This window comes from Danio rerio, chromosome 4, assembly GCF_049306965.1.
Source record: "Danio rerio strain Tuebingen ecotype United States chromosome 4, GRCz12tu, whole genome shotgun sequence".
NCBI classification, from domain to species: Eukaryota; Metazoa; Chordata; class Actinopteri; order Cypriniformes; family Danionidae; genus Danio; species Danio rerio.
Genome location: NC_133179.1, coordinates 43,384,218 through 43,411,895, shown reverse-complemented (window position 1 = coordinate 43,411,895; position 27,678 = coordinate 43,384,218). Strand labels below are relative to the sequence as shown.

General features: G+C 37.2%; 2 protein-coding genes and 1 long non-coding RNA gene across 4 annotated transcripts in view; 2 read left to right on the top strand and 1 right to left on the bottom strand.

Moving 5' to 3' along the window:
- Positions 1–27,678, top strand: part of LOC137491225 (uncharacterized) — a 482,468-nt gene that overhangs the window by 297,243 nt on the left and 157,547 nt on the right. The window lies entirely within an intron of this gene.
- On the top strand, positions 1,007–27,218 carry LOC137489627 (uncharacterized). Of its 2 annotated transcripts, XM_073947461.1 has the most exons (4): positions 1,007–1,057; positions 3,872–4,021; positions 15,914–16,645; positions 25,421–27,218. In XM_073947461.1, exons 2-3 carry the CDS (start codon positions 3,937–3,939, stop codon positions 16,627–16,629), a joined length of 801 nt encoding a protein of 266 aa, XP_073803562.1. In that variant the 5' UTR covers positions 1,007–1,057; positions 3,872–3,936; the 3' UTR covers positions 16,630–16,645; positions 25,421–27,218. The 2 variants fall into 2 exon arrangements, with proteins under 2 accessions (XP_073803562.1, XP_073803560.1); XM_073947459.1 differs by lacking the exon at positions 25,421–27,218 and having other exon boundaries at positions 15,914–18,847.
- On the bottom strand, positions 26,938–27,678 carry LOC137490959 (uncharacterized). The gene is made up of 2 exons (XR_011010979.2): positions 27,596–27,678; positions 26,938–27,498 (listed from the first exon to the last, which is right to left on the bottom strand). It is a non-coding gene; the product is annotated as an uncharacterized lncRNA (long non-coding RNA).

Below are 27,678 nucleotides of genomic sequence, written 5' to 3'. Positions count from 1 at the left end.
TTATCTATCTATCTATCTATCTATCTATCTATCTATCTATCTATCTATCTATCTATCTATCTATCTATCTTCAAACCGTTTTTATCTATCTATCTATCTATCTATCTATAAACTGTTTTTATCTATCTAACAATACTTGTTATCTATCTATCTATCTATCTATCTATCTATCTATCTATCTATCTATCTATCTATCTATCTATCTATCTATCTATCTATCTATCTATCTATCCTCTTTCAAACTGTTAAATCTATCTATTTATCTATCTGTCTGTCTGTCTGTCTATCATCTTTTCATACTTTTTAAAACTGTTTAAACTAAATAAACTATTTCCAACAGACTTTCTCAAGCCAGCCTAAAGTTTGTCTCGACGAACTTTAATAATCTAGTTTCAACTGTTAGTCACTAACGCAACAGACAAACATTTACATAAAATAAAATGCGCGCTTTTCACAATTCTCAACTTCTAATCACTTCTTATATTTACACTCGCCTTCAACAGAGTCGACTTTTCTATGTATGTTTAATCAACCACACCTTAACAGAGTCGACTTTTCTCTGTATTTTCTACAGAGTCACAACCTCAGTGAAGCAAATTATCCACACACAGTCACAACCTCGGCGATTAAACTGTCCCTAATTTTATTTACAATCTCACCCTATAGCTGTCTTTAACGCTTGGACCTACTAAAACGTAGGGGCTTGCACCCAGACTGTTCGGGACCACCCGTCGGCTCGTCCCTCGGACTCCCGCCCTTATAGCCCAAAATTCAGCATTCGTCAATGCCGTTGCCCAGATAAAATCACATTGGCTAATTTAATTATTTTTTTTTTGTCTTACAAATGTTTAGATTAAGGGTTTAGATCAACTCCTTATACTGAATGTCTGTGTGTCTGTGTATGTGAAAAAGTGGAAAACGAGGGAGAAATGTATAAATAAGCCATGACTGCAACAGTAAGTGGCAAAAAAAGCTAAACAAAAAGACTTTTATTTTGGCGCGGCGTGTGATGTCATAAGGCTGCGTCGCTCCTGCACTGTGATACGACTGGAAAGAGGTTTGTTTTGAAGCTTTTACATGAATATAAAGCGATTGAATAAAGTTTCAGGTTTTCACCCGATGCTAAATTATGTACAGGCTATTGACAAAAATTTTTTAAACTCTTTATACAACGTAATACTCCCAGTAATGAGAGCTATTGTTTGAATAAAGCAACAGAAAAGTCTGAGTTATAATGAAAGTTTAATTTATTAAACAGCATAATGTCATTCCATTCTAAGTATACATCACTATATATAAGAAATGGAGAACTAGTTTTGGTAGGGTAATTTGTGGCATTTTGTTTCTTAATCAGACTTACTCTTTTACCTGATTTATTTTTGTTTATTACTCTCGTACAAACAAACTGATAAAGCAAGTGTTGAAGACAGGGATGTACCGACACACCAAAGGCACGGTTCGATTCATGGTTTTGGAGCCACGTGTTGGAATATCTATCTCTATTCCATGCGTGTTCAATAAGAAAAGGTCTGGAGAGGGTTTTCTTCAATGCCAAAAATATTAGTAATTTATTAGATACAAATGAATAATTCGATGACAGAGCTCTGGGTTACGTTACCCCAATGCAATACAAGAATTACATTCAGGAGGTTCGCAACGCAACTGACTTACATTTCCTGACTCCAGTATATATATATACACAACTGATCTTAACAGGTGGAGTTTTGGTTTAACGTCACTTATCAGTCATTCTGCAGTCCCTTGGCTCTTTGCAACCCCTGGACATTACTTCCTCTTTCTGCAACCTTTCTCTGCATACCAGAACTGAACAATTACGTGCATCTTTAATATATTTCACAACTTCTACAAGCATCAGGACAACTTGTGACATGTCTAGACTATAGTTCTGGAACAAAGGCCCCCACCCTCAATTTATTCTTATTCTGCTTTTCCACTAGTCAGCAGTTCTTCTAAAAAGTATGCAGCACAGTAAAAAAGAGGAAGTTTGTCTGGTCAAGACATTTTATAATACAAAAGAGAAAGATTGATTAATCTGTTGTTAGTCTAAACATTTTTCTAATAAAAAAATACAAAAGTAATAAAAATAAATTCCTTTTCTCTAACACACGATACGGTTCGGTTTCTGTTTGCTGTGGGGTTAGGGTTGATGTCATGTTAACAGCAATGCTAAGGGACAATAGATTCACTTAATAACAAGAACATCTTAACTTTTTCTTTATTAACTTTGTCATCACATTTTTGGTACAGTCAGGATACCCGAGTAAACAACTAAAATTAAATAAATACCTCCAATATAGACTAGTCAGAAAAAAAAACTATTCTCTTTAGTGCAGCCATCTTAATTAAGTAAACTAAAATTAAATAATTGCAGTGTAGACTAGTGAAAGATCTTCTTTAAAAACACCATAATATCCACATTCTCCGATGAGAGGCTGGATCTCTGTGCTGACACAAAAGCTCATTTTTGATTATCTATGGTTTCAGTTAGATATAGGTTTCCGTTTAAATTAATGAAAAATATACATATAATGTGTTTGTTAAGTGTTTTTACATGACATATTCACCAGTAAAATAAATTGCAGTTGTGTCTGAAACTAATGTTAGGGTTGTAGCCGGCTGTATGTTTGCCTCCCGATCTCTCTCTCTCTCTCTCTCTCTCTCTCTCGCTCATGCCGGTCATTTCTGTAGGTCAGCCTTTTTGACAGCAGATTGGTCAGGAGACCGATCTATCATAATTTGGCGACGCAGTGCGGGAATGTAAAAAGCATGTCAGAAAGAGAGAGAGAGAGAGCGCTTTTTCCTTTGATCTCGTTTTTCGTGTATTTTTCTGACATGATTATGATTTTTTTTGTTTTTGCTTAACTTTCGTTTGGGTAAAATTATTTTGCATTACTTTTGCCCACTTTAAGAAATTTTGTGAGGTTTGTACATTTTTATTTCAATTGATTTGTATATTATTTTTTGGCTCCGCTCCTTCCCGACAATATAGCTGTATCTATTCAAGTTCAGTCTTAGTGTAAGGTGGATAGGGAAAATGTCATACGATTTCCATTTTGCAAACACGTAGAAAATGTATTGTTAAAGACATCAGGTAAGAGGTGAACGTCATCTTTGTTTATTTTATTCAGTATAGGGAAGAATGCGGCGCACAGCGCTGAAGACCTTTTTTTTCCTTTTCATCAGTTTTTAGCGAGGTAAGGGGTTATTCATGAGTTGGAATTGTTTTGTTATATTTATTTCTTTTGTTTGTCTTCACTATCATCCCCTTGCTTGAGTTTAACTAATTTTTGTTTGATACTTTGTTTGAATTTGCTACTTTATTATATTATTTTTATTAGTGTAAATATTTCTCTCTTTTTTGTATACGAATTCTATTCCTGTACTTAACTGGAAAATCAAAATGTTTCCACACAGATGACTTATATGTGTCTGAGGGATCTGCAATCTCAGTACTATGTGAAGCAGCCATCCTGCGTCCAGTAGTAACGAGTATGATGCTCACTCAAGTCACATGACATGCACTAAAATACTAACTTTAAAATATAATATTTAGAACAAAACCTCATCATTACTAAAACAATTTAATCAAATGTGATAATAAAGATGTGTTTAAATTGGTTCAATTAGTTAGAGACAAGTGAAGTCAACCTCAACAATGGGCAGCAGGGGGCGTGAGAGTACCGCGGTACGCCCCGAGAGTTTCGCGATACATCGTGGTTGGTGTATCACGATATTTCGGTTCGGTTTTAATAGCGTTACACCCCTAGTTGAAGAGAAGTTATTTTGTTTCTGTTCAGTGTTTTATTTATTTTAAACAGGACATTTTTATTGTTTTGTTCGTTTTAAACAGGATAAAGTGTCCAAACGCTGAGAAAAACTCCTGCTGAAGCGACTGATCTCCACACTGTGATAAAGATGGCATTTATTAAAGAGGAGAGTGAAGATGTGAAGATTGAAGAAACATTCACAGTCAAACAGAAAGATCTGCAGAAACAAACAGGTTGATTTTCATTCTCAAACACCAACTTTGTTATCTGATCCCCATTCAGATATATTTAATAATATGAATACTAAATTAAATCCATCTTGCAGCCCTGAGTGTGCTGCCTAGTTCTCCTAAACGCACATAAGCACTCACTGAAAGACAGGAATGAGTTTATTTCTTGTTACTTGTTCTTGTGTCTTTTGTCATTCTTTTTATTTAATATTAGTCTCCCATTTCCCATCTCCTTCTTAGGGTTATTGCTTTTCTTGTTCTCCTACTGTTTGTAAAGTGTTCTTGAGCACTGGTGCTATATAAAATAAACAAAAACTATAAATTAAAAAAGTTTACCTGAGCTGACGATATTTGCTTATTTTTTATTATTTTTTCAATGAAAGTTGATGTTTGGAAAAGTGTATGGACATAAGTAAAGCCTGCTTGTTTTTACACAATATTTAAAAACTTTTGCTAAGAAATATCTAAAATATTCTAATTTTTATTATTCATTTATTAGTGCATTATTAAATGTGTTAAATCATAATATTTTTTGATAGGGCAAATAAAAAACTTTTCCATCTGGGCCATTTGAAAAATTCCTTAGCCTTTAGCCCTTTATGAGTCTAAAATTTCATTCATAATAGTCTTAAAATGTCATAAAAGTCTTACATTTAACTTGGTGAAACCTGCAGAAACCCTGTTTTAAAGTATGTCAAAAAATGTGGATGCCCCCAATATTAAATATTCTGAGTGAAATGGACACTAAAATAATAAATTATTATAAAACATTGTACAGTATTCTACACTTTATGATGTTGTGGGACGACATGAGACAAAACAAACAAATTATAGTGGAACAATAACGCGTAGCTTTGGACTGACTACAACTGGCCAACAAACTAGTCTAAAAATGACTGTAGCTGCTTAAGAAATGGATTACTATGGAGATCCGGAAGGGACGTGATAGGGAAAAAACTGGTGGGATAGGAAAATATATTTTTAAGTTTTCTGGCGTTCCCTCGCAAAGATGTTTTGCATTCTCTTGAAAAACTGTTTCTCCTCAAACACTTCCTGTTCACTTCATTCATGTCAACCCTTCCGTTTTTTTGTCAAAATTTTCCCGTATTTTACCATTCTATCCCACTATCATCCTATCATTAATTATTTCCCCATATTTCTGATTTATTTTAACATTTAAAAGCACCCTGAAATTTATAATAAAATCTCTGCATTCACTTTCTTTACAATAAATCTGTGCGTCAATCGTCGCCTTTCATATGCTACCTTTGAACCAGTGAATGTGTGTATATGCGCCGACTGACAGACGCACTTTGTACGATAAACTGATCCCAGATTAGCTTCTGTAGCTTTTTTTCTCCCACCCAGTTTTTTTTTTCATTCCACCTACTTTTATTTCTCACCATCACGTCCCGGGTCTCCGTAGATTACAGCATGCTGATGATATGCAAACATTTAAGTGTAAGCTTAGTCAGAAATTCTCTGAATATTGACCATATTTATCACATACCAGCAGGCGCCGCTATTGTTATCTTTTTGCCTAAGACTTTTTTTTTTGGATCCTAAAAACCTTGTTATGCTACTCAGGCATGGGATGATAACCGCTTTCAAGGTATGCCTCAGTTTGAAAAAGTCGAGGTTTTAAAACCTTGTATATGTAAGGTTTTGATTGTGCACGTTTACAGCCATACAGTGTTAGTTGGACTTAAAGGAGTAAGAAAAAAAATACGCTAAAAAAGGTCAGAATCACAGATATTGTTGACAAAAAATGACACTAGACTTCAGTAGTCTACTTTGTATCTATTCGACACTAAACAGAGCAACATGCACTGCAAACTGCACCAATGACTCGTGTCATCAAAAGCAGGAAACACTACAAACCTGTTTCATAATTTAAAACAATACTATACTTATGAAGATGCTAAGAAATTACAGACCCAAACAAGTGTTGGTAAACCAGGGCAACCACCCAGCAGAGTCTCATGTGATCTTTTTTGAAAGCCGTGCCTTACAAGAAAAAAAAACCCTGAAAGACAGAAAAAATATATGACAAAGACAATCTCAAACACATCTCTGAACAATTGAAACTTGTTCTACAGGCTCCATGATTTAAGGGCATTTGTTATGACATTAATAGGATTTTTTGCCAGGCTTTCCTTTTTAATATTAAGATATTTGTTTTGAAATCTGTAATACCACTATCGGGCCACAAAGGACATAATCACTGTGGAGAAATCAGATGCTCAAGACATAATCTTTAAAATAATGACATATTAAAAATGCAGCAAATATACGACAGCAGTGGAATATTATTTAAATCCTTATTTTCTGAGGTGAAGCGCTTTAAAACAAGCCCGCTATAGGTAGGCTAATATGCTTTAGCACCAAAACAGTCCATTAAACTATTTTCACGGTTTCATTTTAATTAATTAACTAGGCGCGGTCTGAGCAGCGTGAGTTAAAAGTGCACTGACACTGACATCTAAATATGACATTTAGAATGTAAGCAGAACTAAAAATAGTTTTTAGAAAGAATACTAATCCTAATTAATCTAGGCTACTTGTCCCTGTTAAAGGTCAATGAAGTTAAGCTTTATTAATTAAAAAAAGACAAGCCATTCTTGTACGTGACTTTGTTCTTTGTGTGACTGTAATGTAGGCAATAGCTATGTTTCCATCCAAATATATTAATTAAATTTATGTGCAAAACTGGAATAACGCATAAAAGATATGTGCGAATAAAGCAGTGTTTCCATCCAATGAGTCAAAGAGAACAAAATCATCACTTCCTGATTAAATGGGCACCAAATATCAACAGTAAAGGCGGAATTTACTGCGGTAGAAGCTGCATAATTTTTTTCTATATTTAATAAATGTACTTGCGCCTCAGAAGACAATGCTGACACACAATAAACCTGTGGAGGTGTTTGAAGCAATGAGACGTGGAGAACAGACACTCTTGACATACTCCAGACACTCTGGAGGTCATTAATAATATAATAACATTAATTCTGAAACGATTAAGGCTTTTTAGAATGAATGAGAAAAACAGCATTTAGGATGTGTTAGTGTGCTCAGCCTGCTGGTTTGTCCATTCCCACAAAATTTTTTCATCATATGATCTCTTATAACAAACCTTTTTTTTTAACGCACATACTGTAATTTGTTCAGTTAAAGTGTTTTCATCGTAGTTTATGCACTTCTTTTCTATCGAATAAAAGTTTATCCTACTCTGTTATGTGCGTGTTTTTTATGTTTATTTTCCAAAGTTATGTGCATCATGACGTGTCCATCAATCGTTTTTATGCGCATCTCTTAAATGAGCATTAAAATAGGTGAGTGGAAACGCAAGGCTATGGTGAGAAATTTCGCTTTGTCTTTAAAAAAGGGGAGGAGACCAACAGAAACTCAGAGTTTAGAGAATAAAACCTGCTCCCGACCAGGTTAGGTTCACAGAGTAAGTTACCACAGTAACTGACTCTGAGTTAAGGTTACCTCTCTTTCAGAAATAGGTTTTACTTACCCTGCTTTCCCTGAGTTTAACAAACCTACCATTTTGAAACGGAAAACCCAGGGTTTCTCTCATTTCAGGGTTGTTTTCATGTAACCTCCTCTCTGAAACAGGCCTAAGGTCTATCGGTTTAAGCGTTATCGACAATCATTAGATTATCAAGTAATCATTAGCATCCCTAAATAATATATATTAATGTATATTTCACCCTATATTAACCATACTCACCATTAAAAGGAGAGTTGATCCAAAACTGAAAATTCTGTGACCATTAACTCACCTTTTACTTGTTCCAAACCGTTTTTTGTTTTTTTGTTTGTTTTCTAATGTTGAACAACAATATCCAATAACTTGTAGGTAATGATTTTGGTTGTTGAAAACGTGACAGTAAATGCTGAATTAAGATTATTCTCTTATTATTTTATTATTTATATAGTCAGACAGCTAAAATATTTCACAAAATGTGTTAATCAGCTGCACAAAGAGATTGGCATTCTGAAAATGTAATAAAATTGATAGATATAAAGATTTTACGTTTACCGTGATAAATATCGACATCGACTTCAATGAAAAAAAAAATTATTGTGATAATTTCTTTTGGCTTATTGCCCAGCTGTACCCTCAACCCACCCGCACTCAACCAGGAAAAAGGAAATCCAAAACTAAAAGCGTATCTAGCAGTTCACCTACAGGACCACATCCCCAGGAATCCCAGTCACCACCAACTATGTCACACCGTCAGGACTTCAACCAAGGACTCCCCACTTCCTTTCAATTATCTTCTCAACTTTTCCCCCTCCTTCTCTTGGCCTCCCGCCCCTCCCTCTTGTTCTCCTAAGTCCTCATATTCCTCCAATCTCTTCTAACCCTTTCCATTCTAATATTTACGCTCCTTCTGCCCTTTATTTAAATCAACCTTTTTCCCTGCCTCCTCAACCTTTCACTTCCTGTCCTATACCCCTAAACCAACTGCCCCCCTCTCGTACAACTCATCCTATTCCCCCCTCTTTTCTTTTTACACTCCCTACAGCACACACCAGCACAGACCCAACTCAAATTTCTACCCTTCCCGCAAAAGTTTCTTCAGCATGTCCCCATTACACACTTTTCACTGCCATCACCTTTTCTGCGCCACCCAACAGTCTGGCTTTGAAACCTCCCCCTATCTCTGTAACTACAAGAAATCAGATTCTTTTAGGTGCAGACATGGACCTCATTACATTATCACCAGTTTCACCTCCCACAGAGGATTGTCAGGTGAATTGCAGCAAATTCATCTTCACTTTAAAACAGTCATCCAACACACAGTCACGCATTCTATCATTAGTTGAGTTTTCCATGGCATTCGCATGATACAAAGACGTAATTTGCTTCGTCTTCCCCCATAGTAGGTGCAAGTTAAACGACTACATGGTTGCGCTCTCCTACGGGGGTACACATTTTTACACTTACCACAAAGTATTTTCCACTAAATTTGCAATTGGGGTGACCCAATGGAATAAAGTCCGAACTGGGGGGCCGTGTGCTTTGATCTCCATAATTGGGTCTTTTTCAATCTAGCCTGCACAGTCTGCCACTCCAGTCTTCACATCACTACCTCCTGCCCTTCCATCTCTCCTTCCACTAATGCAAAACAAACCTGGATATCCACCAGTAATGTCCCACGCCCATCCAATTTCAGTATTCCTCCTCTTCTCCCTTCTTCTCTCCCATCCTCTCCTTCCAGTGACATCTGCAATAATTTAACATTGGCAGAAATCCCTGCAAATACCTCCATGTTTGTTCTTTCTGCAGTGGGTCAAACGCAAAACTAATTTCCCCAATCATTAGATCAAGCAATAAAAAATATAAAAACTACCTATCGATTCCAGTGAATATTCCTTATCTCAATTAAATGATCATGCTGATACTAATTTTTCACAGATTCCACCCAGGTGTTTCAGCCTCCCCTTTATACAACCTGTCCTAATCTAAAAACAATCTGCAAACGCAGTTGATCAGCTAATCAACAAAAAAAGAGTGATAATGATTTTATGATCGGGCTTTTCACAGCTCCGCCGTTTGACACATATCTCATTAGTCCAATAGGTGTGGCAACCCGAAAATGTTCTAGTAAAAAATGCCTCATAATTGATCTCTCTGCGCCACATAACTCTATTTTCTCCAGCATTAATAGCACTGTTCCGCTAGACGAATACTTGCTCCACTACCACAACAGAAACCAAGCCATATCCCTTATCAAAACCGCCGGCCGCAATGCCTGGCTAGCTAAAGACAACATTACATTTGCCTTTTAAGTCATGCAATCCACCCAGACTTCTAGCCCCTTTTTGGCATTCGTTGGCGCTCCAAATTCTACTTCACAGTCCGGTTAACTTTCGGCTGCAAAAGTAGCCCTAAAATTTTCTACATGCTCTCAGAAGTCATATGTTGGATACTTTCCAATAATTACAGAATTCCTTGCCTCATACACTTGTTAGATGATTTCCTCATCATTTCTTCTACGTCAACAACTCCAAACAAACATTATGCGATCACCCAAAAAATTTTTACTTACCTCGGAATTCCTTTAGCAGAGGAAAAAATCTCCGGTCCCAGCACTTCCATTGAATTCCTGGGCATTAAATTAGACTCAAAAAAAAAATCCAAGCATCTCATCCAAATATGGAAATTGACTGCATCACATCTCTTTGCCAAATCTTTCTCGAAAATCAATCATGTACCAAACGCAAACTCCTCTCCATTCTCGGTCACTTAAATTTCACCATGCACATCATCCCTTAAGGTCAACCGTTTATTACGCACATCCTTCAACTCTCCACCACAGTCCTCGGTTTTGAAGACACAATCCTTCTCACTAAACCCAATCGTGACAAAATCAGCTTATGGATTACTTTCCTTAAGCAATGGAATCGCTGTACCTTTTTCTACAGCGACTTCATAACATTACTAGTAGTTATTAAATTATTCACTGAAGCAGCCCACCTCGGTTACAGGGGATTTTACCAGGACTGTTGGTTCGTGTCATCCTGGCCCCTCAAATGCTGGAAATGCCACAAAACGAACAGTAATCTGCACTTTTCGATTTATATCCCATCGCCGCAGCCATTCTTTGGGGTGACGGGTGGTCCGCCACCAGCATTCTTATACACTGTGACAACGAGGCTACAGTACAATGCATTAATAAAGGACGCTCACACTCGCTGTCACTCATGCCCTTGTAAAGACATCTCGCTTGAATGGCAGCCACAAAACAATTTATTATAACTGCTGTTCATGTACCAGGTTGAAAAAATCGAATTGCTGACTCTGTCTTGTTTTTCTTTCAAGAAGTTTATCATCCAACACCTGTTCCTCACTATTCAGAGATGACATTGCCATAAACCACCCTTTATATCATCTCAGAGAATCCTCTATTTCTCTCATCCTTCAAGCAGTCGCCCCTAGAACTCTCCAGTCATATGTCACTGCATGGAGCTCTTTCAAACACTTTCACTCTTTGTATGAAACACCTTTTCCAGATTTTTCAATCCTCTCTATCACCTCATTCATTGCACATTTACACGTTTCAAAAAACATACAAGCTAGTTTAATTTGAAGCTACCTATGTGGGATTCAATTTTTTCACAAATTTATACATGGGTCTCAAACTCAAATTCTCAAACCACCCTCCTTATCAAAGGCATACAACCCCTACCCCATGCCAGACAACTCATTACACTCCACATCCTTTTCTAATTGCATTCACTCCCTACGCAAAGGATATATTTCCACTCATACAGCCCGCATTTTTGATGCCATGTTCACACTAGCTTTTTATCTGCATTTCTGAGATGTTCCGAACTAACGATAACATCTAATTTCAATCCCACAATCCACCCACCATATCTGATATTACCTCGCTGGATAAAGAAACTAAGCAAAGCAAAACAGATCAGCGACGCAAAGAACAATTTATTTACATTTTTGACATCCCCTCGCCCCCACACACCCATTACAAATCCTCTCAGCATTCTTACACTACAGGAGAGCCCAAGAACATAACCCCCTCGCCTCACTTTTTACTGACAAAGCTAACCATCCAGTAACATATTTTTTGGTTTAAAAACCACCCAAAAGAAGTTCTCTGCATTTCAGGCTTCCCCCAACCCGAACCATTCTCTACACACGCATTCAGGATAGGAGCAGCCACTACAGCAGCCCACAACCGCCTCTCCCAACAACAGATACAAACTCTCGGACGTTGATCCTCCAATGCCTTCAAATCATATTTTCCCCTCAGCCAATATAACATCAGAGAAGAATTCTCAGTAGCCAACACCAACACTCATGAATTTTTAAGCAGCACACATCTATCCGTTCTCCCTATTTTCCATCCTACTAGCATAGGACTTTAATTTCAATTACTTTTATTTATTAATATATATATTATATATATGTATATATATACAGTGTGGTCAATCAGTATTTGATCACCCTGTGATTTTTCAATATCTCCTACTTAGAAATCATGGAGGGGTCTAGATTTTTTACCATAGGTGCATTTCCACTTCCAGATACAGAATCTAAAAATAAAAATCCAGAAATCACTTTGGATGATTGTTTAACAATTTATTTGTAAATTAGTGTGTCAAATAAGTATTTGATCACTTACTTTTCAGCCAGATTTCTTACCCTCAAAGACCTGTTATTTTGCTTTTAAATAGTTCAGCTACACTCTGCTCAAGATTTTAATTTCATAGCACCTGTTTGAAGTTGTTATCAGTCATAAAGACACCTGTGCATTCCACAATCAGTCAAACGTCTAAGTAGCAACATAGGCAAAACCAAAGAGCTGTCAAAAGACACAAGAGACAAAATTGTAGACCTTCACAAAGCTGGAAAGGGCTATGGGACAATTGCCAAGCAGCTTAGTGAAAAAAGAACAACCGTTGGAGCAATTTTCAGAAAGTGGAAGAGGCTAATGATGACCGTCAATGTCCCTCGGACTGAGGCCCCATGGAAGATCTTTCCTTGTGGGGTATCAATGATGCTAAGAATGGTCAAGAATCAGCCCAGAACTACACAGGAGGAGCTGGTCAATGCTGTGAAGAGAGATGGAACCACCATTTCCAAGGCTACCATCAGTAATACATTAAGACGTCACGGTTTAAAATCTTGCATCGCAAGGAAGGTTCCTCTGCTTAAGTCAACCCATGTTTGAAGTTTGCCAGTGACCATCTGGAAGATCCAGAGGAGTCATGGGAGAAAGTCCTGTGGTCAGAGAAAACAAAGTAGAACTTTTTGGTCTTAACCCCATTCGTTGTGTTTGGAGGAAGAAGAATGATGAGTATCATCCCAATAAAACCATACCTACAGTGAAGCATGGGGCTGGAAGCATCATGCTCTGGGGTTGTTTTTCTGCACAGGGGACAGGACGACTGCACTTTATAAAGGAGAGGATGAACGGGGCCATGTATTGTGAAATGTTGGGCAAAAACCTTCTTCCCTCAGTCAGAGCATTAAAGATGGGTCGTGGCTGGGTCTTCCAACATGAGAATGACCCAAAGCACACAGCTATGAAAACCAAGGAGTGGCTCAGTATGAAGTATATCAAGGTTCTGGAATGGCCCAGCCAGTCACCAGACCTAAATCCAATAGAAAATCTTTAGAGGGAGCTGAAACTCTGTATTGCCCAGTGACAGCCCCAAAACCTGGCAGATCTAGAGTAGATCTGCATGGAGGAGTGGGCCAAAATCCCTCCTGCAGTGTGTGCAAACCTGGTGAAGAACTACAGGAAACGTTTGACCTTTGTAATTGTTAACAAAGGCTTCTGTACCAAATATTAAGCATTTTTGACTCAAGTGATCAAATACTTATTTGAGCCACTAATTTACAAATAAATTGTTTAAAAATCATACGATGCAGTTTCTGGATTTTTATTTTTAGATTCTGGCTCTCACATTGAGAAGGACCTATGGTGAAAATTCTAGACCCCTCCATGATTTCTAAGTAGGAGATATTGAAAAATCACAGGTTGATCAAATACTTATTGACCTCACTAAATATATATATATATATATATATATATATATATATATATATATATATATATATATATATGTGTGTGTATGAGTGTGTGTGTGTATACTCCCCGCAATAATACAGCCGCAGAGGCTTAGAGGGGACACATATTGCTTCCATACGGACCACAAATTAATTACATTACATAGTAGCAGTAACAACGCTCTAGAAGCTCTACTGAGCTATACTCACCCTTTGCACTACTACACCAACATTGTAGCTTTATCTGAGCTCATACCCACATTACTATTGACCAGAACCAACGTTCCTGCAGGAGTTCACTCAACTCTTTAATATGCTGATTTTCATTCACTCATCGCACCACTGCAGCAACAGTGTCAGTCTAGCTCTCCTATCCACTTCCATCATAACATTTCTGTAAGAACACACATAACACTCCAGACACTGACTACCAATACACCTTGGCAGCCGCAGAGTCACGCTGCTGAGCCTCATTCCTCCTCTGCAACACAGCTGCAACAGTAACGCTCTGCTTGAGTTCACATACACTTCTATTTAGTAATTTACTAGTGACACACTCCCCAGCACTGCCACAGCAGTTGAAACGTCTCTCCAGAGGCGTACTTTCCTTTTATTACTGACTTTATCGCATTTCTGCAGTTGCAGAGATGCTTCGCTTAGCTTCATTCCCCTCTGCACAACTGCTGGAGGCTGCAGGAGGGATGCTCTGCTGAGCTCATATACACTTCCATTTAGCCATTCACTACTGATACACTTCCCAGCACTGCCAATGCAGTTAAAATGTCACTACGGAGGCGTATTTCCCATCCAGTATTGAATTCCATTCCACCTCTGCAGCAGCAGAGACGCTCCGCTGAGCTTCATTGCCCTCTGCATCACTGCTGCAGCAGTTACGCTCTGCCTGAACACTTCCAAATTTTCATACTGATACTCTGCTCTGCCATAGTAGTTTAAACTCCTCTGTGGATGTGTAGTTACCCTTCAATAATTCCATGATACTGACACTCGCCGCATGTGTGCAGCAGCAGAGACACTCTGCTGAACTTTATAGCTACATTTCAACACTGCCATATTGATCCTCTCTAAAAGAACTCACGCATACATGCTTCAAATCATTACATTTACCTCACTCTCCCGCCCGGTCCATGCAATTAAAACTGCCCCGGGAGCACACAAAGTTGTACATAATCTGTCTGCCAGTACACCACTACTCCACTAGCAACAACCACTCTTATCTCACCATTTACACCCACACTGGTCACATTTTTGCTTCTACAAGCAGCCAGGTATTGCATTGATCTTCATTTGCCTTTTGGGGGGGTTCTTCAAATACGAGGCTGCTGTGCCGAGCAGAGCATTTTGGGGAGTTCTCGAGACCTACCTGAACTCAGAGCTCCCCTCTCGCCCTGCAAATGGGAGGGAGCCCAGGGCTCAAGGACCTTTTGAGCTCAGGGCTCTCTCCCTGGACAGCATGTCAAACTTGCTTATAATCAATCATCAAATAAGTGTGAACTCTTGAAGTGAAGTTTATTTATAAACTATTTTTAAGAGAATCACGTGATTATGATTGAACATGGCTGGTTCTACATTACCTACGTATGATCCACCAATCAGACAATTCCTAACCCACTATAAAGAGCCAATATTTCTCACTATTGTCATCTTCAATTTAAAGAATCCCTCCTTCCAACCCCTACTCCTCCACCATTCTTTTAATTGGGTGGCACGGTGGCCCAGTGATTAACACTGTTGCCTCACAGCAAGAACGTCACCGGTTCTTGTCCTTTAACATGCCCGCTGTATTTCTGTGCGAAGTTACCGTGTTCTTCCCGTGTTCGTGTGGGTTTTTCTTGGGTTCTCCGGTTTCCTCCCAAATTCCAAAAACATACACTTACAACATACACAAGTTAATTGATCAATCTAAATTTAGCACTACAGTCAAACTCTTATCTAGCAGCATTTCTCTTTATAACAATCATTTTCCGTCATCAGCTCTTAACAAAATAGGGGGAGCACTCGAGACCTACCTGAGCTTGGAGCTCCCCTCTCGCCCTGCACACGGGAATTGAGCACAGTGCTCAAGGAACTTTTGAGCTCAGGGTTCTCTCCTGGGACAGCATGCCAAACTTGTGAACCAAAGTGTGAACTATTGAAATATCAATTGAATCTGCTTAAATATGCACACACTATTGGACTGAACAAAATATTTGATTTATTTTACGTTTAATGTGCATGAAAATTACATTGTGAAGCCAATGTTTCCAGTGTCTTTTAACTTTTCAGCTTTTGATGAGTTTTTAAGACTTAAAAAAAATTAAAATTAATGTTTTTTATTTCAGACCTTATTGAAGAGAATGAGGGGATTAAAGAGGAGAAACATCATGTCAAAATTGAGGAAAAAATTCATTTACAGACTGATGGTAGTTTGAAAAGGAGAGACAAGAATCGTTTCACTTGCACTCAGTGTGGAAAGAGTTTTGGAAGAAAAAGCGATCTTAAGATTCACATGATGATTCACACTGGAGAGAAACCATTCACATGCAATCAGTGTGGGAAGAGTTTCAACCAAACATCAAACCTTAATCGACACATGAGGATCCACACTGGAGAGAAACCATTTACTTGCACTCAGTGTGGGAAGAGTTTTAACTGCTCGTCACACCTTAATCAACACATGAGGATCCACACTGGAGAGAAACCATTTATATGCACTCAGTGTGGGAAGAGTTTCAGCCAATTATCATCCCTTAATCAACACATGATAAGCCACACTGGAGAGAAACCATTCACATGCACTCAGTGTGGGAAGAGTTTCAGCCAATTATCATCCCTTAATCAACACATGATAAGCCACACTGGAGAGAAACCATTCACATGCACTCAGTGTGGGAAGAGTTTCAACCGATTAGCAAACCTTACTGAACACATGAAGATCCACACTGATGTGAAAGAGTATATGTGCTTTGAGTGTGAGAAGACTTTTATTACAGCTCCAAAATTGAAACTGCACCAGAAAATTCACATTGGAGAGACCATACAAGTGACCATACTGTGACAAGAGGTTTAATCAGGTAACGCATCTGAAAACTCAAAAGAGAATTCACAGTGGAGAGAAATCATACAGATCTGACCAGTGTCTACTGAGTTTCGCTCATTCAGAGCAGCTTAAGAAACATATGGACAAAACATTTTACACATGACCTGAATGCAGCAAAACATTTTCTCATTTGCTCAGGATGTGTCATGTCTGAATAATGTATGAAAAGGCTGAGTGTTGGTATACTGTTTTCCAACACTCCTACACTGCAGTAGGTGGGGTTAAAAATGTGTTTGAAATTGTTTACCATAAACAATGGTGGCTGCTGATAAAGAACAGTTTCATAAACATCTGGCAAACAGCACCTCTTAAAATCTTTTTGCAAGTGATTGTACTTGTGCGGATACATCTGTACTCTTCTCTCCAGTGTATTCATGTAGCTAGTGTTGTTTTGGATTATGTTCTCTGTCTGACTCCCTGAATGAGAAACAAATCACTGGTAAGACACCACACATCAAAGAAGGTGGAGCTTCAGGACAGTTAGTTTGCAGTATACCAGGGCCTCAGGTTTAGATAGCCCATTCAATTGTCCTGTGTTGCATCCTTTTATAGTAAAGTTTCTTTATTTTTAGGTTCAAGATTCTTTCTAGTTTACTACATTTACTTTTTTGAGTAAAATGCAAAAACTTGATGAATATTTTATGATTTAGGCAGAGTGACAGGTATTAAGTTTTACAATATTAATACACTCTGTGATGATCCCAAGACCCCAGGTTGGAGTATGTGGTAAATCGTGATTGGATGCCTGCATTACTCATCAATGGCTATATAAAAGTTGTTGTGCTAGCTACCCCAGGATGCTGTGGCTACTCAGGAGTCCTCATGTCAAGACCTGCCATCTCATTGACTCTTTTACCTTATGGTTTTGTTTTGCATTACTTGTATCAAGTAGTTACAGTTTTTTAGGGTTGCTTACACACTAAAATTAAAAGTAGTACACTATTAGCAAAACCTTACACACAGGTATCAAAACATCAGCCCATATTTGCACAACTGTAAGCACATTTTCAACTTAACACTTGTTGCAAAACTCCACACACAGTGATTTGCAAAACACTAAACACACTTAACATACATTACACACTAAAATCTATCATGAAGTCACTTCATTGCAATACCAAAGCACGGACTGTCAAATTACTGCACCGTCCAACCAAGTGGTTCAACACAGTCATCAGGTGTGCAAACACTTGTTTGATTAATTGTAGACACACCAATCATGTGTTTAAGCACTATAAAATGCCAGTTTCAATGAAAACCATCAGGTCTCAATATCAACACTGGCACACACCATAAAAAAAAAAAAAACATTCAAATGAAACAAATTCATGGAGTGCCTTTAGAGCACAATTTCGAAAGGGTAAAAAGACTGTGATAATCTTTTACTGTACTGTAATACTAGATCTACACTGAACTACACAATTTTGCCTGACACTGTTCTTCAGGTAGTTTAACGAATAGATGGAGAGGAGATCCAGCATGAGTTCCTTTACGTAGATGAGGCTGGGTTCAACCTGACGAGAACACGGAGTAGAAGAAACATCATTGGCCACAGGGCTATAGTCAATGTCCCAGGGCAACGTGGGGGAAATATACAGTTACACTGTGCAGCCATTACAAAGAATGGGGTCCTCCACTGCCATGTCCATATGGGCCTTAACAACACAGCACATATACTTACATTCTTGGACCAAATGCACAACATAAAAGCAGCAAACAATTCGATCCTACGCAATACATTGTTGTCTGGGACAATGTGTCTTTCCACTGTTCTGCTCTGGTTCAGAACTGGTTTCAGCAACATCCACATTTCACTGTCCTATATCTTCCAGCATACTCTCCATTCCTCAACTCTATAGTCAAGTTTTTCTCGGCATAGTGGTGGAAGGTATATGATCTCCATCTCCAGGCTGAGGTACCCCTCATCCAAACCATGGAGGAGGCCTGTGACCAGATGGAGGTAGCAGCAATACAAGATTCTACATTCAAGACGCTTCTTTCCAAGGTGTCTTGCTAAGGACAACATTGCAATGTTGATAATTCTCATGCCAGATTCAGCTAGGCGAAGAGACGATGTCTAACTTACAGTTCACTACTTAAAGTGACATGTTACAGTACTTTAAATCCTTATGTCAACATGTTAGACATGTTTATGAATAAATGAGTTTCTTCAAGGTGCAGCATTGTTCTTGAGTATTGTTTGGTGGATTTACTTTATATTTGTACTTTGTTGATGGTAGCCTACTCTAATCATAGGGAAGTAGAAGTGCTAAAAGTGTTTTAAGTTTATCACAGCAGAGTGTAACTTGTGCAAACAGAGTATAGTAAATGTGAAAATGTGTTTCTTATGGTAAAGTGTGGTTTTTAAACAGAAGTGTATAGTTTTTACAAGAGTTTAATTATGCAAAGGATCTGTAGTGTTTTGCTAATTGGGTGTGTGGTTGTGCTAATTGTGTGTACTGTTTTGAAAACATGGGCCCTGTTTTGAAAATCGTGCTTAAGCAATCCAAAAAAACTGTAATGGTGTGTGCCAGTGTTGATATTGAGACCTGATGGTTTTCATTGAAACTGGCATTTTACAGTGCTTAAACACATGATTGGTGTGTCTACAATTAATCAAACAAGTGTTTGCACACCTGATGACTGTGTTGAACCAATTGGTTGGACGGTGCAGTGATTTGACAGTCCGTGCTTTGGTATTGCAATGAAGTGACTTCATGATAGATTTTAGTGTGTAATGTATGTTAAGTGTGTTTAGTGTTTTGCAAATCACTGTGTGTAGAGTTTTGCAACAAGTGTTAAGTTGACAATGTGCTTAGAGTTGTGCAAATATGGGCTGATGTTTTGATACTTGTGTGTAAGGTTTTGCTAATAGTGTACTACTTTTAATTTTAGTGTGTAAGCAATCCTAAAAACTGTACATGACAGCTACAGGCTGTCATGTAAGCCAACAGCTATTTGTAGTAAAAGCAGTGATTCAGATGTAAAGCATAGACACTGAGGAGACATTAAAGAACATCATAGAGTGAGTTAAAAAATGTTGTAGTTAATATTTGATGTACTTAAAAAGTGATTGAGAATTACAAATTGCATTTCTGATTGGAAAAATGCTTTAAGTTAACAAACATGTGGAGTTAAATTAGTACTATGAACTCTAAGCTATTGCAGTAAGGATTTTGAACAGTTATATCAGATGTAAGCACCATGTAGTGCTGGTGAATTAAAAACAGAAATGTTAGAGAAATTACATAATGTAAGATTTAATGTAACTAGTGAGCAAGCACTAGAATAAATTAATAAAAATAAGTGAAGCACAATCTGAAGCCAAAAAAATTATTATAAGGACATTTAACAAATATAAAATTAAGCATATTTACATATTATAAAAATTATTGAGAATTCGAAAAAATAAGTTGTTAAACAGCAAACAAAAATAAATTAATTAATGAATTAATAAAAACAAATTGGATAAAAGGAGTCTTTATTTGATGAAGGAAAAAATGGGAAAGAAAAAGAAAAGAAAAAAAAAAGATTTATTAAGTCATGAGCTAAATTCTATATATATATTAATTAAGAGGACATAGGGATGAACTTTGGGGGACTGTAGACTCGTACCTACCAGACATCTCTGAGTGTACTGGCAAATGGAAAGGCATGTGAAAAAACACAAAGAGCAAAATGGCTTTGGACACTTGAACTTTATGCCCAGGATTTACTGAGGACTGAAAAAGCTACATTTGTTCAGAGACAATACAGTTTTTTACAACGGCTATGACACTTTTTTCAATACATTTAACAAGTTTGCTAAACTCTTAACGCAGCAACACACCTAAAACACACAATTGGCAAAACAGTTAATTTCATGCTCAAAATCACACATTATAAACTAAACCTCTAAACTACTTTTCAAAATACAATAATAAACGAACACAATACACCATGTCTAACAAAACACTATAAACATGTTTCAAAATGACATAATTGTTCAAAACACTAACACATGTTCTCTTCCAACAGAAACATTTAGTCAATCAGAATACACTGACAATAAAAACACTATCATCAGCTGACATTACAGAAACTGCATTATTTTGTGTCAGCTCTGCCCTTATATTTGAAGCCTCTTTACAGTTTTGTGTTGTTGGGTTTAGTAAATGCATGCATTTTGTTTCTTTTGCTGCAGAAATTCAATATAAAAAACAACCATCTCAGAGCAGCTTTATAAAATGTACAGTTTATGTAAAAAAAAAAAATAAAAATACAGAAACAGAATTGCTGCAGTACAGACTTTATTTGCAAAAATAAACCAGAAAAAAAAAATGGAATTATAATAAAATAAAAAAAGTAATCCTCTATTCTGCCCGGTCTTCTGCATTTGGCCACATGTTCTCATCCACATCACACCTAATATCTTCTCTGGCAAGGCACCGTGGGAAGAATCTTTTGGCATGCCTTATCCACCCCTGGCAGTGTTCAGTTGTGATGTCTTGGCATGCAGCATCCATTGCATCCAGGAGGGCCATTTGGTCATGTGGACGATGGTCAAAAACCTTCCATCTTCAGGCTGAGAAAAACTCCTCAATAGGGTTGAGAAAAGGGGAGTAAGGGGCAAGGAAATGGGACATCATCCTTGGATTAGCGTCAAACCAGGCTGTGACTGCACGAGAATGGTGGAATGCCACATTGTCCAACGTGATAACATATACAGGCAAGTGGTCTTCCACCTGTCCCCTTTCCACCTCTGGCACCAGTCTTTCATGCCGGTCTTCTAAAAACAGGAGAAGGCAGTCGGTGTTGTAGGGGCCAATCTGACATTTATGCAGGAGTGCACCATTGTTGGAGATTGCGGCACACATGGTGATGTTGGCTCCTCTCTGGCCCGGCACGGTAACTGTGGCCCTTTTGCCTATTATATTCCTCCCACGGCGACGCCTTTTCGCCAAGTTGAAGCCAGCCTCATCAACATAGATTATTTCATGTGTAACTTGATTGGCCTCCAACTCCATGACTCTCTGAAAGTAATTAGACACATAGATGTACACTATGTACTAATGAACTCCAGGTTTATAGAGTAGTTTACTTTAAAACACACTGTGTATATTAGAGTAATGACTGTATTGCATAACCTTACCTGGACATATTGGTGACGGAGTTCTTTGATGCGCTCACTGTTCCTTTCAAAAGGAACTTTGTATAGATGTTTCATTCTGACTCTGTGTTTAGCTAGAGTCTGAGAAATTGAGGTTAAGCTAATTGCTGCAATATTCCCAAAGACAAAGTTGTCCTCTACAACTCTGGACTGAATTTCCTTCAGTTTTATTTCATTGTCAGCAATCACCATGTTGACAATAGCAAGTTCCTGTTCTTCATTCAGGAGCTTTCCTCTGCCCCCTGAGGGAGGTAAACGTTGAAACCTTAGAGGGACAAAATACAGATACTTTTTAGAGACCAAAGGCATACAGTTACTCTAATACAGTAAATGGTTAGTTACACTTTACTGTAGAAGAAGCAATATCCTACCTGTTGGTTTCCCTGAAAATGCGGACAATGGATGCCACTGTGTCCCGGCTGAGATTTGGCTGTACTCGTTCACCAGCCTCTCTGTATGATAGCCCGTGGTTTATGACATGATCAATAATAGTAGCTCTTATCTGATCAGTTACCCTAGCTCTGGTCCTTCTTTGAGCGCCACCACGCATTCTAACTCCTCTCCTTCTACCTTGCCCCACTCCACTCCCTCTACCTTGCCCCACTCCTCTCCCTGGTCCTTGTCCCACTCCTCTCCCTCTACCTTGTCCCACTCCTCTCCCTTGTCCTGGTACTCGTCTTCCTCTCCCTCGTGCAGGCATTCTTTCTTTCTTTCTTTCTTTCTTTCTTTCTTTCTTTGTGTTGCTGTATATTGTTCCTTTTCCACACAAGATCAGCTCAAATAGTCCTCTTTTATAACATATGATCATGTAATTGGAAAAACCTGAACACCTGAGTTTGGTTGCTAGATGGGAATCAGCTATGATTTATATATTTACATAACTGCAATAAGCTGTTTGTCATTGGTGATGGAATAAAATACCAGGAATATATTTGTGTTTCAATTGACTTTAGCCTATATAAGTTCTGTTTAGAACATGAAGTTATCTGTTCTGACATACTGTGTGAAAGCATTTGTAAATTTGACTTTAAAATTACATTGTTTTGGTCTTAGTTGTGTTTGTGTATAAAAGAAGTTTAAGCATTTTAAATTTGTGTTAACTGGATGCATTTTGTGTTAAAGCAACAAGAAATGTGTTAATTGTATAGCCCACGAAGACGGATGTTGTGCTAACTGCGTTAAGAGTTTAGCAAATTTGTTAAATGTATTGAAAAAAGTGTCATAGCCATTGTAAAAAACTGTAAAAAGAGACACTAACGAGAGACTGATGAACTGATCAAAGAGAAAAAACGCTTCACCAGAACTTTACATCAGCTGAGTCAAAGAAAGAAGCCAGCCCAGAGAGAGAGGGGGAAAAACTGTGCCCTGATATGAACGAATGTCAGGACACCACAGAAGCACCAATCTGTGAGCTGGTTGTCTCAGGTTGCGAGGGGGGATAGTCTGACAGTCCACCTCAAAGTAGCTCCTATAGTCTAAATTAAGTTCAAGCATTACAGAAGGAAAATTAAGAACAAAAGTGTAGCTACCCATTCTTGTATCAAATCAGACTCCTGTCAATTTGAGAGAAATTATTATCATGCAAATTTTAAGTAAGAAAAAGTGTTATAAGGTAATTTCAAGGTGAAACTTTAAATATTGAATGATATATTATAATGAATGTTAAAAAATTTAGGTTTAAGTTTTAATACGTTTAATCATAAAAGTCCTTAAACATAGAAGGATAAATTACAATGCAGCAGACTAACTAAAGAAAAAGAAAAAGCTTTTAATAAGGCAATAAATAAATAGGAGAATAAATAAGAATGGAATTAAGTATTTAAGTTAAAATTAAGTAAAAGAAATATCTTAGCATAATCTTATTGTAAATGGCCTAAATCAAGATTGGATATTGAAAACTGGAAAGAGATTCAAATCTAGAAAAATTATGTATAGTTAAAGAGAAGATTGAAATAACAAGTTGAAATAAAATTCATAGGACATAAGGTCAGAAAGTAACAGTTCTAAATTGCTATAAGAAAAAATGAAAGAGAAAAGTGTTTAAGAAAACAATATAAGGAATTAATAAGGAATTATAGTTAAAACAGAGCAAACAGAAATTTACGATACATACAGTAAGTTTTAGTCAGCTGATAAAAAAATGCATCAAAATTGTATGAACAACTAATTTGAGGGGAATGCCTCAGGAAATAATTATGAGCCAAAAGAAAATAACTCAAAGACAAAAAGAAATTAATATATAGCTCAGAAAATTGATTAGTAAAAGAAAGAAGTGTCAAGTTCCAACTAAATGATTGTCGTTACAGGACTGAGATGCAGATAAAATCTGCCAGCAAAGTGAGGGTTAAAATTAAATCAGATGTAGATCTGCCCAGAAAGAAAAACACTAGATGCTGAAATAGGTATAAAACTCTATCAAAAAGTGTAAAAATAGGAGCATTAATAGAAACATTTACTGTAATATACAATCTGTCCTAGACATTTCTATTTAAATTTAAAGGAGTAATAAATTATACGTAACTAATAATATTTAATTGAAGTTAATTTGATAATAAAAATAAATGGTTAATCAAGACAGATCAAAGAGGCTTAATGTTGATAATATGATTTAAGAGCAATCAATAGGAGAAGATTTTCCAGCTGAAGTTCATATTGTATGTGGAGATATGTTCTTTTGGATGGTAAATATATTAAGTGCTTATTTTCTATTGAGTTTATTTTAGGTAACTACCAGAGGAGGGTAGAAACTTGTTTGTTCTTGTGTAGGCTGATGACTAGCAAATACTGTATACACCAGAATGCAGAAGGGTCAAAATTAGGGAGAAGATCTTAGGATGGACACTGTCACAATATGTGGGTGATTGAATTATCTACAGCTTCACAAAGATCTAGTTCAATTAAAAGACTTGACTGGAGACCATTGCTCCAGACAGTGAGATATGATGACTGTTTTTGGTGTTGACTGGATAGAGAATTATTCTGTAAACAAGCACAGTTGAGAAACTATGATGAGTAGATGATTGGAGATGGTACCAGAAGCAAATTATGAAGCAGGAACAGTTATTCATTTGTGACAAAAGAAGTACTTCCAAGGATTTGAAACATCAGCAGAAATAAGTTCATAAAAGGTTTGCATTCATAAAGTAATTAAAATCAAAGTTAATAAGAAACATCATTAAATAAAATAAATAAATAAAAACATCTAAAGGAGTATGAAAAATTGTGAATAAAGCAAAAGAGAGAGTAATTGTATGCTCAATTACCAGAAATGGCTGAAAGAGATGAAGATGATCCATCAAGGCCAACGCTCAATGAAAGATGTGAAAATAATAAACTTAATGGGTTTAATGTGTTAACAAGTGCATTGGTGAATGATGGCATGGAAACTGACAGAAACAAGCATCTAACACTGCATCGCATGAACTGCTATTGGGTCGACCCTTGCAAGAAACCACATGAAACTTTGCATAAAACCTTGCATATAATCTCACCTAAACCCTTGCACATAACCTCTTGGAATGGTTTGCAAAGATGTCTAATGCAGTAGGGACTTTTATGAAGAAACAAATAATTGCCATGTGCAAACCGATATCTGTGCAGGAAACCAGAAAGGAGCCATGTGTGAGAGCAGTGATACAAGGTTCAATTGGTCCAGCTGATCGAGTCTATCTGTGGATGTTCTGGAAAAAGGAGAGAGCTCAGGAGGAAAGGACCATATCTGGATGAGGGCAAATCCAACAGCTGCCAAAGTGGATGCCATTAATGGGGTACCAATGCCTCAAAGGAGCGAAAGGAAACAACTCCAGCAAGGGAAAGCTGACCGGAAACAGAGGAGCCTGAATATTCCAAAGCTCTAAACTACTAAGTGTAACGTGTGGAAGGAGAAGTAAATCAGAACAAAGTAAAGAGTGATTCTGATAATATGCCTGAATACCACATACAGCAGTGCCACAAGTCAAGGGATGATGAATGCACAACTGCAGATTTCAAAACTCAGACTCTTAACCACACATCTCCATCAACATCTATTAAAGTCAAGTGAAGATGCTGGTAGCTTAGAAGAAGAGAAACAAGGATGACCAAAGATCAAGATCAACATTTGATGCTTTTTATGTTTGCATATTGAATTTGTTTGCATATTGCTTTTATGGTACCTATATATAATATCACTTCAGTATATTCTACATGAGTGAAAACCAGCAGCTAGGACTGAACCAACTGAATACTTATGCTTAAAACATTGTTGTCTTTGATGTGTTAAGAGAAAAAACAGAGTACAGTCTTTTACTTCCTTCAAATCAAAAGAGAGGGGAGATGTTTGGCTGGACTTCTGTCAAAGTACAGTGGCATAATCTAGTCAATTGATAACAGCTATGTGGCTTATATCAGTCACTAGATAGAGGTAATTAAGAGAACTGGATTATGAAATTGCACTTTGGGTTAAAAGACAATAATATTAAGACTAAAGTCTTAAGAGGAGGGATTAAAGAAGATTTCTATTCTCTCAGTGTGTAGTATTTTCTAAGTGTAAAGCAGTTAATTTTTTCTTCTCAAAATGTATGTAGTGTTTGCAGCAAACATGCCAGCATGTGTTAAAAATACTGTGTAATATGAGTATGCCTGCACAGAAGCAACACTAGGAGAAGGCTATTACTGAATGGCTGATTGTGTAGAATAACTGAATATGTAAAGCACTGATTATATATGTTAAATACTTGTATGAAGCTATATGTGGCAGAAGTTAGAATGAGTAACATATTATCAAGTTATTATCCTATCATAACAATGTATGTAAACCCTTAGTTCCTTTGCATAAGTTGTATCTATACTTTGCTGACATACACAGCAAAATATGGGGACCCAAAACAACTCTATGGGTGTTAATTTCAACACTTTGAAAGTGTCTCATGGGGTCCACTCAAAACAGAGTTAAATCAACACTTTCAAAAGGGTTGGCACATTGACACCGAAGTAAGGGTTAATTTTAACTCTGAGCAGAGTTAAAAATGTAACTATATTTAACACCGCCTGGTAGTAATTTTTTTACTACAATATATTGTTATTTTATTCAACTCTCTTGGGTGTAAATATGGTAAAAAGGTAAAATAGACTGTAAATTACAAAAGAAAAAACATTTTATTTGAAAACATTCACCACTTCAACAATTCATTCAGTTTTTAAAATGCAACAATGTCAAATATGCTTTAAATGTTTTATTAGTACAGACAGTATCAACAAAATATGTATGACCAGTGCTCAAAAAGGCTGTTTCAGTCCTTTGGTCCAAACTTGATGTGTTATCAGAGCAATTTGAAAGTTCAATATAGCGTCACTCATAGTTTTCTCTGAACTCATAGTTTTCTTCTGAACTCATAATTTTCTTGTAAAATTACATTTTAAACAACTTGGTGTGCAAATCTTTCACTTCTGGTGTTTCCTTGGTCCTCCATATCAAACACAGCAGTTTAAATGAAGGTATAAATGCTGTAAACTTGTGTGAAAACAAACTGGAGCTAGGAAATCTCATCAAGCATGTCCTGTGAATGAAGTGCTTCCCAGCCACAGGATGACCTTTTTATCCATGACGATGTAGTAGCTGCTGATCGCTCGTCTGGTGGTTCCTGATGCACGGATATAGGGTGATGCTCATCTAAGAACTCTTCAAGACTCCAGCATGACTAAGAAAAATGTTTGAAAACAAATTGCAATCAAATTCTATAATATATATAAAAGAACATTTAAAGTAAATAAAACATTCAAGAAATCTAAACCCACCTTTTGAAAATCTTCATCATGATCCACAACTTGACTCTCCCAGCTGGTTGAGGTGACAGGATATGGAAAAGTAGAAAAAACAC

Coding starts and splice junctions, on each gene's coding strand:
- LOC137489627 (XM_073947461.1), top strand. CDS start 3,937: ATGGCATTTATTAAAGAGGAGAGTGAAGATGTGAAGATTGAAGAAACA. Junction 4,022..15,913: donor AGATCTGCAGAAACAAACAG/GTTGATTTTCAT, acceptor TTTTTATTTCAG/ACCTTATTGAAGAGAATGAG.